This window comes from Scatophagus argus, chromosome 6, assembly GCF_020382885.2.
Source record: "Scatophagus argus isolate fScaArg1 chromosome 6, fScaArg1.pri, whole genome shotgun sequence".
Classification (NCBI taxonomy): Eukaryota; Metazoa; Chordata; class Actinopteri; family Scatophagidae; genus Scatophagus; species Scatophagus argus.
Genome location: NC_058498.1, coordinates 5,251,126 through 5,264,267, shown reverse-complemented (window position 1 = coordinate 5,264,267; position 13,142 = coordinate 5,251,126). Strand labels below are relative to the sequence as shown.

General features: G+C 41.5%; 1 protein-coding gene across 5 annotated transcripts in view; it reads right to left on the bottom strand.

The window, feature by feature from the left end:
• ddah1 (dimethylarginine dimethylaminohydrolase 1) overlaps positions 1-13,142 on the bottom strand; it is a 71,067-nt gene that overhangs the window by 31,098 nt on the left and 26,827 nt on the right. The window contains exon 1 of one of the 5 annotated variants that reach the window (XM_046390883.1): positions 685-816. The exons of the other annotated variants lie outside the window; for them this stretch is intronic. Within the exon in view, the coding sequence (XP_046246839.1) occupies positions 685-759 (75 nt within the window). The 5' untranslated portion in view covers positions 760-816. Of the gene's footprint in view, positions 1-684; positions 817-13,142 lie in introns of those variants that run through there. 5 annotated transcript variants of the gene reach the window in all.

Sequence of the window (13,142 nt, the reverse complement as noted above, 5' to 3'; positions counted from 1 at the left end):
TTTATAGTAATGCATCAAATTACAGTGTGAAAGCAATAGGACAAGGTGAAAGGGGTCACTTGAAATGATAAACCTATATTAAGGAGGAGCTTTATGTGGGGCTTTTTTTTTTTTAGTTCACTGTTTAGCTGTCCAGCCAACAACTACTGTCTGCTGTGTCAGTGAAAAACCTCTGAAACCCCCCCCGTCCAACAGCATGCAGAAACCGCAATGAGCTGCTTAACATAAGCACTGGAGCATTTAGCAACCAAAGAGCCAGACATTTTGTATGGGAGTTGGTTGAGACCAAACACAGAGCTGAAAGGAGAGCTGAACAGGGAGCTGGCACAACCACGAATCTGTACGAATTACATTGTTGCTCAGTGGCTGTTGGATGCGTACAAAACAAGCTGTTTGCTAACAATTTTGGTACATCAAACTAAATGCAGGTTTAAAGAAAAATGGTATAAAACGTAGACATTCAAGCATGCCGTGTAGTATGCTTGTCTGTTAGCATGCTAGCCAGTCTGATAACTCATCTGATAACTAACTTGACTGAAAACAGTCCCAAGCGGCTTCCTCCTGTTTTCCTGTCAGTGATAACAGGCTGCCAGCAGTCAGGCCCATCCAACTATGTCTTTGAAGCTGCACATGTAAACCATGTGTGTGTGTGTCTAGGAGGGCCCCAGCTGCTCCCTCCCTTACCTCGCACTGCTGAAGCCTGGACTCACAAGGCCACAGAGCTCGCCCCCTTACCCTCGGGCCTCCATGCAAAAACATCGCCACTGCTGCACTGAAACGAGACAGACTGTAATGGAAACAGCACACTTTCCAGACACTTGAGGGAATAGCAAGCATCTCCGCTTGAGCCTTGTCAAAAAAACATACAGACTACCAACCCTGGTCCCCCACCCACTCACCTACCCTTTCTGCTCCTCTGGACAACGGCACATCTTGTCTTTCAGGAAATATCTGGGCAGGTTTCATAATGATTAGAACATAGACATTATAGATAATAAACTCTCAAGTCATAGGGATTTTCAAAGATAACAAAAGCAAGGTAAAGCCTAATTCATCAGAGATTCAGTTTTCAGTATGCTGTGCCTAATTTTACACACTTTATTTTGAAGACTGCAATTACTTAGACTAATATTTCAGTGTTTTGTGTTGCTTAATAATAATTCTATGATTCAGCAGATGAATTACATGTTAGATGTCCAGACTTCAACCTGAATCAGGATATTTTAAACAAAAAATGAAACAAATTTGGACAATGTCCTTTCTTTTTTGGTGTCTCGTGAAATTTGCAGGCTCAGCAGTGTGCCTGCCAGGCAGGGTGCATTCACCTCAGGGAAGTAGGGCGTGGATGAGGGTCAACTAATCATTTAGGATTTACTGCTTTTCTTCTCTATTAACTGGAAGATAATCAGCAGATTAATTGATAATGAAAACAATTGTTAGTTGTCCTGCTGTACGACAGAGTGGGACTGGTTGTGCACAGAAAAACAAGCACCCATGAGCTAAGACCGTCACCGAACTGTAACGTCAATCAAATGATGAGCTTACAAAGGTGTTTTTGTACAGAATTAGTCCAACTGACCTATTTCATCTTCGAAAACACATTTGAATGGTGACAGGAATGTGGCTTTGTTTCAAACTAGCTCACTCGGGCTGCAGTTTCATACAGTATTTGATCTCATTAGTAAAGAAATCTAATCTCCAACTTTGGGGTTACTTCAGTACATTCCCTGCACTTAATTTGAAAGATTCAGAGCTCATTTTTGAACGTTGGTGTCACAATAATGGAATTATCCTAAAGTCTCCCGTCAGATTTGAAACAACAAAGTAAATGAATAAGCGCTGAAGTGATGTCCTGCCTCTGCTATAGGTGGAACAAAGATTAGACAAGATGCTATAAGGTAAAGAAGCTTTTCACTCCCTCCCCCGGCCGTCATTTCACCGTCACAGACGTAGATCGCATTTCGACCTCCCCTCTCAACCAGCCCCTTTCCATCTGATAGCATATAGAGCTGTTCAGAAGCTCTTAAACCTCGCCATTCTTGACATTCCCGAGATTCTGAATGGTGTGACCTCATTGGGTGAGCGAAGCTGGTAGGAAAATAGCCCCCGGGCGAGCCCTTGCTTCAACATGGAAAGTTAAGCTAACAAAGAATGCATGACTATGTGCAAACTTGACTTTGGCAGCACTTGAGAGTGAAAACATGTTTTCCCGTGCGAGCTTGATTTCACTCCAATGTATAGCTTATTCTGTAGGTGCAAATGTAAAATGTAAGCAGCTGCGTGGCTCAGTCTCACCTGAGTTTACACACACACACACACTGACAGTGCATCTGTCCACACCTTTTAAGAATTGCATCAGTCATATGAGCCAGCTGCAGCAGCTCTTGACTTGATACCCTTCCAAATCCCAGGAATATTAACACTTTTATTTAAATTTCATTAATTTATTCGGTGTGTCCACTGCATGGGAACACATTTATGGGATAAATCCACAAACTAGAAAGCCACAATTCAAACTGTGAAATCTAAAAAATTTATATTGGAGATTGAATGGACTTGTGCTGCTTTGTCAAGGTGCAGATTCTCTGCAGGCTCATCACTTCAGGCGACCCCTTTTCCCATTGTCACTGTTTTCAATTTCTCCTTTACACTAGTGTTTTAAAAATATCAATTAAAGCTCCTGAAAATGAGTTCTGTCTGGTAACCAGCAGCAAGACAACAAAACAAATTCACAGAATCACAGGCCTGACATGGTATCGGCTTGGCTGTTTTGTAAAACTGACCTATTAGTAGTGATGATGGGAAGTCAGAACTTTTTAATACCCACCCCCGTCTGATCAGTTATGAGTCAGTGAGCACTGCCCAACTTACCAAAATACGTGCTAATCAGCCACGTGAACGGACCCGACCTGCAGACCTTCAGCTTTATGGCCTATATTAGCACAATCGTCATGACTGAGGACTGAGGAAGGGACAGAGACAGGCGCTCTCCAAGGTGCTGATCCTGCTGGTGGGAACAGTGAGGCGCTTCTTTCTTTTTACTCCACCCCTCCAACCCCAACCCCACCCACCTGCCCACAGTGGTGGGAAGATCTAGACTGTTTTAAACCGTTTTCTTTACTGACAAAGAGTAGCAAGTAACTTCACTAAAGCACTGTTTTGTCATTTACTGATCTGCCCGCAGACCCAGCAATATTTTCTTGTATGCTGACCCAAGTGAACTCAATCTGCCCATCACTACCTGTTAGCAAACATTTGCCTTCTTACATATGTGACAGAGCAACTTGACTATCCACTTTGGATTCATGTTTCCACCGTGCAAGGAATATAAATCCAGAATTTGCAGTCTATTAGCTCTGTTTTGTTCCCCATGAACAGCAGGACTCTCAGCTTGATAGATGCTTGAATTTTGGTTCGTCCCATCTCTTTGCTATTTCATGTTGGACTGGCTGCAAAAAACCTGGTTTGCTAAATGTTTGTTTATTTAAATCAAAACAAATATAATAATTTTCGTACGTGTTTAATTTTTATGAAGAAAAAAAATGTTTACAAATGTAGGATCCCTCATTATGAAACAGACAGAAAATAGACAGAGAAACACTCTGCAGGAGGTCAGCCAATTAAGGGAACTTGGGATCCCAGGACCATTTTATAGTATGTGTAGGGTGGAGATGAGCTGAAGACTGCATCAGTGCATCCTGCATCATCACTGTATCAATTTGATACTGAAAACAACAATTTTCACAATACAGGTAATCACTTGAATCGCATCTAGCAGATTTGAGTAGCATCTGAGACTGATGTTGGTTGCAAAGGAGGTACAGATAGGGAAGGATGAAGAGAAGGAGGCAGTTCTTAATACAGTTCGGATGGTAGAAAGCAATTATATGGCCCCCTGCTTTATGGAATGTTCATGGAATACAGAGCAAAGCCATCCATTAGGTGTGCTAATCAAGGTGAGTGTGTGTTTGTGTGAGTTGTATGCCTCTCGCTGGAGCACATAATTACTAGCTGGTGATAAAAAGAGAATGGGGGGGGGTGCATGCTGTGGCGTGAGTTGCCATTTCGACACGGGGTTTATTGAGTGACCATAGCTAAAAATGATTAGCTACATAGCTGGGAGCTAGGTATGCAGTGACACACACACAAAACACACAGAAGGACAGGTGTGCATGCATGTTAATCAATACTTTATCAAATAGAGAGAATGTGCAGATGCTTAAAAAATGGTACGCATACGCTTAAAATGTCACGTCGCCCAAGGCGTGCAGCACACACACACACAAACCACAAATTTGGAATGATCAGCTTGCCTTGCCAAAAAAAACTGAAAGCTGTTTATACTCATAACCAGTCTCTGAAAACATTCATTTAGTCAGCCTCTGCTGAATCATTTACCAAAACTGAGGTGGAAAAAAATGTATAAGTGCAGTCTGGCTTTTACATAATGCCAGCAGCCAGTCAGTCAGAACCACAGGATGCATACAGGGAAGCAGAGAAAACAAACACTGAAGGATGTCCTTTCTGCATACTTGATGCTTTTCCCAGCCACAAATACCAAAGATCGCCTGAGATGCTGCAAAACAGATTCACTCTCGACCGACCTGCGATTTTACCTTATAAGGGTTTGAATACTTTGGATCACAGGATGTGTATATATGTGTATACATGTCTGCTTATGCTGGAAGAGCTAGGTTAAGTTTGGGGGAGAATATTTCGCACAGCTGGTTAGTCTTCGTTACCATCTTGAGATGGTGTCGCTGGCAGCATCAGCGGGTGGTTTAGGAAAGTTTAAAGCACATGAAGAGAAAATTCCACGGTTACCACTTGGTCTAACATCGTTCCATTCCAGCGGTCTATGCCAATAACACACACAGACAAACACAGAACCTGGTGGTAGGTCTGAACTGGAACATAGTTGGAATTCTAGTAGCCTCAATCCAAAGCCTCCCTTCCTCTGCAGCTCATGAAGATTCTGGACCATTAAGGCTGATATATGCTGCAGTCTGGTCCACTTCTGCTGGATGAAAACTGTTTAGCACTCCACAGATTACAGGGGACCTCTTTTAATTTAAAAAGCTGTAATCCTAACATGTCTTCAGTCTACACACAAAAGATGTCTCAAGATATTTGCATTGTGTTATTTAAACAAATTAGGAAAGTGTCATGAACTGTTTCCACAAGTTGTCCAGGATGTGATTCTGCCTGAGGTGAGAACCTATTTATTTATGGTCTTGACTTGCAACTACTAAGCTTTGTGTACAGTGATTTCACAGAAGAATACTAAAACAATGTCTATTCTGCTATATATTTCTATTTTTAGATTATTCATTAACAGTTTTATACCATCTTCAAGGAAAAAGCTGTTAGAAGTTGGAGGTGTCATGAACCTATAGCATCTAATCCTGGCGGTACAGACACAGCTGCACGTCTAAAACAGAACACGGTTTAAGATCGCCGGACCCTTGAACAAAGGTGACACACGAACAAGGCACCTAAAGTGCGCTCACTATGGCAGGGACCAAGGGGCAAGGCATGCCCAGCGTTCTGCCTTACAGGGGCAAGTTCAACCCTGAGGTCAAGAGGACACATGTAGCAGTTTACAGAGACAGCACACGCTCACATGGCCATGCATGCATGTAATCAGACAAGCATGCACATGCATACACTCCGCCCGAGTCAGACCCTTAACAGTCGAATCAGCAGCTGCTGAGCCACACATACAAGAGCTCTGACTTCATGCCAATGATAGGAGAAATAGTACCTCACTTTGGAGTCACAGTTCAGGGCTGCACATGATGGCAAATACCTTTGTGAGTGCTGAACAAAGGATGTTCATTTAGGGTCCTCGCTATGTTTAGCCCCCCACTCATGTCATGCAGTCATTGGTATAAACAGCATATCCATGCATGGTGAGAAACACTTGACACACTTTCTGTGTCTTCACACCATGAGACACAGTGACACATAATCATTCATTTCAAATGAATGGAGCATCAGAAAAAGCAACAGCTGGCACAGAACTTTTTTTTCTTTTAAGTTCCTGTGTGTGCTATCTGTACTTGTAGCCATAGCACCAGGAAGTAACACAGCAAATATTACATTTAGATAAATTTCCAAAGCTAATACATCAGCACATATTTGAACAAAGTAACACACCTGTCTGCTAACAATACCTGTGTTTAATTTGTGTATTAGCCCAACTAGTATTGTGAGTGAGCACTTGTTACTCATGCCATGGAGCCACATTTGGGAGACAAGGTGGATACGTGGCAAAAAGAGGACATAATGGCATCTTCACACTTAGAGCCTGTATATCACTTTGGCAAGTGATCCAAAAAGCTCTTAGTCCATATTTCTTGTTAGGCAATAAAAACTTCTGGTTTTCAGAGAAGGCCATTCTTACCACTTTTCCCAAAGACATCCAAACATTGGCCTCTGCTAACAAGCAATTTTTCCTGATATCAGACTGTGCCTGTTCGGGTTAGTGGTATCATCAGCATGGACAGCTTTCTGTGAGGAACTTAAACTAATCTGAAAATTCTCCAAAACTTGCAACTCTGAGGGACAAAGGTCTGAAGTAGCACAATGATCATAGGTCCAAAAAACAGAAAAACACAGAGCCAAAGCTTATGAAATATCCATAATTCTTTTGGACACACTATCCAAATGTCTCTGGACAGTGAGGGCGTGAAATATCTGTCACAAAGGATTCATTTGACATACTGTAGCCCTATGCTCTCCGTCTCTAATTTACTCGTATGGTTCCTTTGCTGCTAAGCCCGCAGTTCAGATGAGTTCAGACCGTGGCTTATTTCTGTGACAAATCGTGACCCCGCTGGTTCTGTTCCACTTACTCCATCACCGTCTCCACGGACACACAAAAAACCCCTGCCGGATTGTTTCGAGGAATCTGCTCAACAGTTGCGTAATACAGTGGATTACAAAACGAAAAAAAAATGAAACTGAATCACATAATATAAACCGACAATTTAACCAATTGTGGACAAAAGCTTGAATTTAAAACAAATGAAACTTCGACTGACTGCTGACTGCAAATGAAAGAGGAACTGATGCAGCAGAGTAGCTTCTTATGTGACCCTATGGGTGACTTGGGGGATGTTCTCCATTCATAAAGGACAGTAGATGAACTCCTGCTCTGAGTTAACGGGCTGAGCATGACCAGCTCCATCCTTTTGCTATAAGCAACGGAAACAAGGACCAAATGTTCTCATACACCATATAGGAAAAAGATCTATCAGAAACTATCCATTCGTACATCATTGCAAAACCTTTTCAAATCCCTTAAACTTTGTTATGATTTCTGGCTCCATGTATTTAAGAGTTTTCCCGAGAAGCCGGCGTCTGTCGTGTTGTTATCGCCCAGTGATGTCATGGACCCAGTCTGAGAGGATTATGCAGATGGTGGGGAAGATGAACTGTGCGTTAGCCAAAGGAAAATGTGGACTCCTCTGACAAACTATTGGAAGAATGATGAGGAATTTGGCGTCACATTAATCTCTTCCTTCTTACAAAGCAGGTTTGGCTTCACACCAAATTGTTCCACTGTAAATGCTCAACCTTGAGGTTGTATTTCCTCTTGTAAAAGCAAGGCAGCAGGGAACAAACAAAAAGAACGAGTCCAAGACAATGGAAGGGAGTACATGCAAAATGCCACTCTGTGTCAGAACAATCAATTCAAGACGCTTGCTTTCTTGTGTTCCATTAGTCATCGTCCTTGAACAGGAATCACAATTGAGGTGGAAGAATGTAGTGGTATCTTAACTCCGATTCCACTTCCATTACATATCAACTTCAATAAACAACAAACTGAAAGCACAGAGATTTTTCCAAGGACGTTAGTTCAGCAGATGACTAACTAATCAAATATGGCACCGAGTGGCAAACAACAAAGATTACATCCTTTATTCATTACATATTTTACATTCCTAATGCTTCAGTACAAAGACTCTTAGCCGTCACAGAATAGCTGTTAAATAAGTCATTCTATCCGGTTCCTCGGCTGACACTTAACTTCCTATGCCAAGCTCCATAAATGGCCAGTTTGCTCTTCCTCTATATTTAGGGTTAATCCTTACTGCTTGACATCTGACTTGGTAGAGAGCTGCATATTCCTGCTCTGCCATTAGGATGATACACTGACAGATACCTTCAGGGATGTAGCCACCTTAACTCATTTAACCCACTTTTTTAGTTACATATTTTCAGGGCACAGTTTACTTTCACCAGTGTATTAAAAATCCATATAAATAAACAGTGCTAAAAAAGAAAAAACTGAACTAAAAAATGCCCATGCAGCCAAAGCATGACACAGCGTTTTATTCTCATGGACTTTCACTGTTGACCTTAATTATTAAAAGGACATGTTGTACATGTTTATTCATCATCAAGCTTTGTAGTTCAAATACATTTCTGCATAAATCATCTTGCTAAACCTGTCCTGAAAATACACTTGTTATTTGCTCCTAATTGAGTAATGATTGCAACTACTGAGCCTACAACAACTACAACAACAACAAAAAAATCCCATTTGGTAACATTTGTGACCACTTACATCTACAGTAGGAACGAATGGGCTCGCGGAAGTCATAATAGCTGTTCACAAAGCAGTCTTCACTGTGTGAACTGCTGCATAAATCTACCTATTCAGAGCTCCACAAAATATTCAATGAAATTATCTGAGAAGGAACAGTCACTCTTCAGACATACCTAAAGTTATGTCCTGACAGGGGGAACATCTTTGCCTCAAGGGGGTCAAAAGTTGGAACCACTAATCTCAATAATCCAGGAAACAGGTGTCATCTTTCCATCATTCCTAATCTATAAGGCTGTGTGAGACCACAGTTATGACACTGAGTCATGATCCATACTGGCACCAGAGCCTTAAATGGTCAATCCGTCCATTTATGTGTCTACTAGTCATTATGACTAGTGACGAGCAGGTGACGACCGAGACCCCTGTGACATTCCCGAGGAGACCTTGATGCTGCGCCGCCAGGACGAGAGCATTCCTGTGAGCGGGACATGTGACCGTCCATCTGTTTGCAAGTTTATCTGTAACGTGGCCTGAACGTTGACAAGCAAGACCTAAACGCTGAAGTTTGTGTCATATATGAAATATATTCGAGCACAAATACTGATTCAGAGCTGTGAAGTCTCTGCAAAGTAGGGATAATATTTTCACCATCATATTTGAAAGCATGGCAGTCTATGCTCTTCTTAGAGGTATATATTATGTAACATTACCACATTAAGATATCTAAAAATGGCAAGAACTTTGTTGGATATTTTATTGTGTATTTACTTGTACTTGATCACAAAAACAAATTACCTCATCACTGCTGAAACATAAATACAGCATATTTTTCCTTCTGCTAATGACAATTTCATCCACACCACATAGCAAAAATGAATTTTACTTTCAGTTTGACTGAAAGGAACATTCTGCTCATAGAAATTCATCAGAAACTGCTGAAAAGTGGGAGAGGCGGTGAGTTTAGTTCCAAAACAGTGAGCACATGCTTGAAAATGAGCTTTGAAAGACTGAAACCCAGCACATAACAAAACATTTTCTACCAATTCCTCACAGATTCATCACAGTCACTTTGTTCTTTGTGACACAGTGTGTGGTTTTGACCAGTGCGTCTTTATGTGTAATTCTAGCAATTGAGCTTGAGTCCATAACGTGAAATCGTGCATTTAATTGTAGTTTATGTAGTTTATGATAGCTGTGCTTCAGTTCCAGTTTTCCCATCAGCCTGCATATGATTTCTGCATGTATGATCTAATGAAATTTCACAGACGACATAATTACATTCTTTAAAAAAAACATACATGTGTGTCATTATAAGGCGATCAGTAGCGATGAAATCACACACTGACCCGCCTGGACGGCCGTCTGACAGTAATGGCCATTTAGCAGGGAGAAGAATAACCACGTTTTATTTCCAAATGGCAGACAACGTCAAATAAAAACAAACAAGTCTTTCAAACTAAAGGTGTCATTTTTTTTTTTTTGGTAAACCTTGAATATCATCATATAAAAGCAGACATGCTGTCAGAGGATTGGAATGTGAAATGGAGCGCAGTGGGAATGTCTCACGGGCTGACTGTGTGTGTGTGCGTGTGTGTGTGTGTGCGTGCATGTGTGTAACTCGTCAGCTCTGGCGTAGGACAGGTGTGCTTCTTGGGACAGAACAATCCCTGTTATTGCCCAGCCACTGTTTTATTACCCCTTCTCACCCAGCGAGCCACATCCCCACGCTGGTAAACAGGTAGAAGAGAACAACCATCAATCACTTTGTGCGCTGAGACTCGAATCGTGCCAAATTTACACACATACACACACAAAAGGACCAGCAACACAAAGAGCAGAGTGTATTTTTGGAGGACAGTCCTATTTTTCCAGGCATGTTTCTGTCATTATCATTCCTGGAGTAGCTCATGTTTGAAGTCAGCGGGCCGTAGAACAGCACAGCGCTCGCTCTGCACAGAGTGGGATGTGCTACGCAGAGATGATGGGGAAAGCAGGTGCTGTGATTGGGGCCGAGCTAGTGGCAGAGAGGTAGAAAAAGAGACGAAGAGAAACAGAGAGGAGGGGGCAGCAACAACGACGGTGAGAGCTTTCTGACCTAGACCCCAACTCCGTCTGATTAGTTTTCATTTCCACTTCCTGTTGCTGTCGGTTTAGTCTATCACGCCCCTGGTCTGCCTGTCCGTCTGTCTGCAGGACTGTGTTTATGTCTAATAGAGAGTAGCAGTGACAAAAGCAGGGAAGTTGAGCTGTTTTCCTGCTGAACACTCATTATTTTGATTACTTTGACCTTATTTGCCACTGACAAGGAAAAGGCAGCTCAATTAGATTACAGCTGACCAAGAGCTTTAAAAAGAACATTCTGATTTATTAGAACTTTGGTCTTATTTTTGTAATTCTGGCCATCATTATTCACCAAAGCTACTGATCCAGAAACATGGCAACACCAGAGGACATGGCAACATCAGAGGACATGGCAACACCAGAGGACTGTCTGACAAGGCAAGAAACGCAAACAGTCAGACGAAAACCATGAATAAGAACAATTTAGCCACATTTTCTAAACCACTCGTTTGGATGGATGATAATCCTTCATTGCACAAGAAAACTATGTACTTGCAATTATGTCCGGTACAGCAAGTCACTCAAGACCAGAAAGGCAGTGGATGTTTATTACCATTATGAACGTCTTGCCTTGTCTGACTTCTTTTTTTCTTTTCTAAAACAGTTTGATTCATTGTTCAAATAATCAAACAAATAAAACATTCGGCACACCACAGCTTAACAGAGACACAAGCCAGGATAAAATGACAAGAACAAAAATTCAACGTAACATCCACTCAGGCAATCAAACGTCTTTTTAGTGACATTTCCAGATCTTAACGTGATGAGTACAATGTTATTATTAGCCAGGAAAAGTAAATGTTGAAAAGAAGAAGAGCAGACTAAGTGGAGGATGGGGGTATTTGGTCTGCGCTGTGTGCAGAGGAAGTTTCTCCCAGCAGATATGGAGGCTGATGTCATCTTTCTCACAGACAGTAGGCTGGAGAGAGGAAAGAGGCCGGGTCGTTACAGAGGTCAGAGGGGAAAGAGTGACGTTACCCGATAGTTTGATGGATAAGGTTTCCATGACCTCCACTACACATGCGCAGCAGGAGAAGCACTATTTAAAGTGGACGACAGCATGCAAAAAAAAAAGAAGAAGTGTGCGACTAGCGAGCTGGCCAGGGGCTGATGTCATGCCTGCTTCCAAGTTCAAGGCTCAGAAAAGCATTTGTAAGGACGAACCTTTAATCTTACAGGCATAAAGTCCAACCCCCTGACATACTTACACCTGCTATAAATCATTATTTTATCAGGCTAAATTATACTAATGACAAACAGAGCTGGTGTACCCAACCTGATGCCTCATTCTTCAATTAAGAAGATGTGAACTAAAGAAACATCACCTCAGAAGAAAACCTGCTGCGTGACAAGCTTCGCGGTTCAGATGGAGACGATAAAAGGACATTATCTTGTCTTTCCTCACACTGACTCTCAGCAGACAGAGTGGGTTCACATCTATTAACACCTCAGTACATAAGAAGATCATTTACAATCCCTGAGTGCTACAACCTCAATTACAGAAAATGTCAGAATACGCTGCAAAACAACGCTGGCTCTCACTTAGTATTCATGAGAACAATGCCTTTAGTGGCACCAGAGAAAGAAAAGATTTTACTCTCAGCGGATTTGAAAAGTGAATACTGAATGATGGGGCAAAGTCACATTAGAGGTTTTAATCATGTTGTGATGAAAAGCAACCTGGCACAAGACAAACTCCCCAGAGGACTAAAGCAAGAAGAATCAAGCTGGAATGGATGCTTGGTGCTTTGCCTGGATTAATAGCATACACTCGGGCGTGAATGTGCTATCAGTTCTTTAACAACAAAATCCTCCAGCCTTCTACTGAAAAGATTTATTGTAAAACAGTGCCAAGAAACCGAGTCTGTGAGCAAAGCAAAGTCACGCAAGAATTAACAGTATCAATAATAATGCGTGTGGACTTTTAACTCCGTTAAGTCTTGGTATTTCTTTTAATTTTATGTCATTTCAAAGTATGGCTGAAGCTGGTGAGTTATTTTGTGGCACAAAAAGAAAAGCAAGAGATTACCATAAATCATTAGGATTCATTCTTTTGGGACCATGAAAGGTAAGAGGCAAAGTAAGTTAAAGACATAAGGTTTCGACCGTCATCCTACAGTTAAAAACATTGTGTATTGCTCTTTGGACCAAAATCTAGAAGTTTCAGAAGAATGTCTGACCAATGGACCAATGCACTAACAAACCATCCAACACTGTCAACAATAGGAACACACTATGCTGTCATCGTTGCATTGTGTAAATCTAGAGACTTTGTTCAATGTTGCTCAACTGCATGTTTGTAATAGAAGCCAAAACCAACTGAACTCTCCACGCTTGGTAAATATAAGAGGCTGAAAATGAAATCTGGCTCAGAAAAAAGGACACAAATTTGGCTTTTATGTCAGTTTGACATATTTGAAAGTTTATCCCCATATAATGACCACATTCTCAACAATGCCGACAA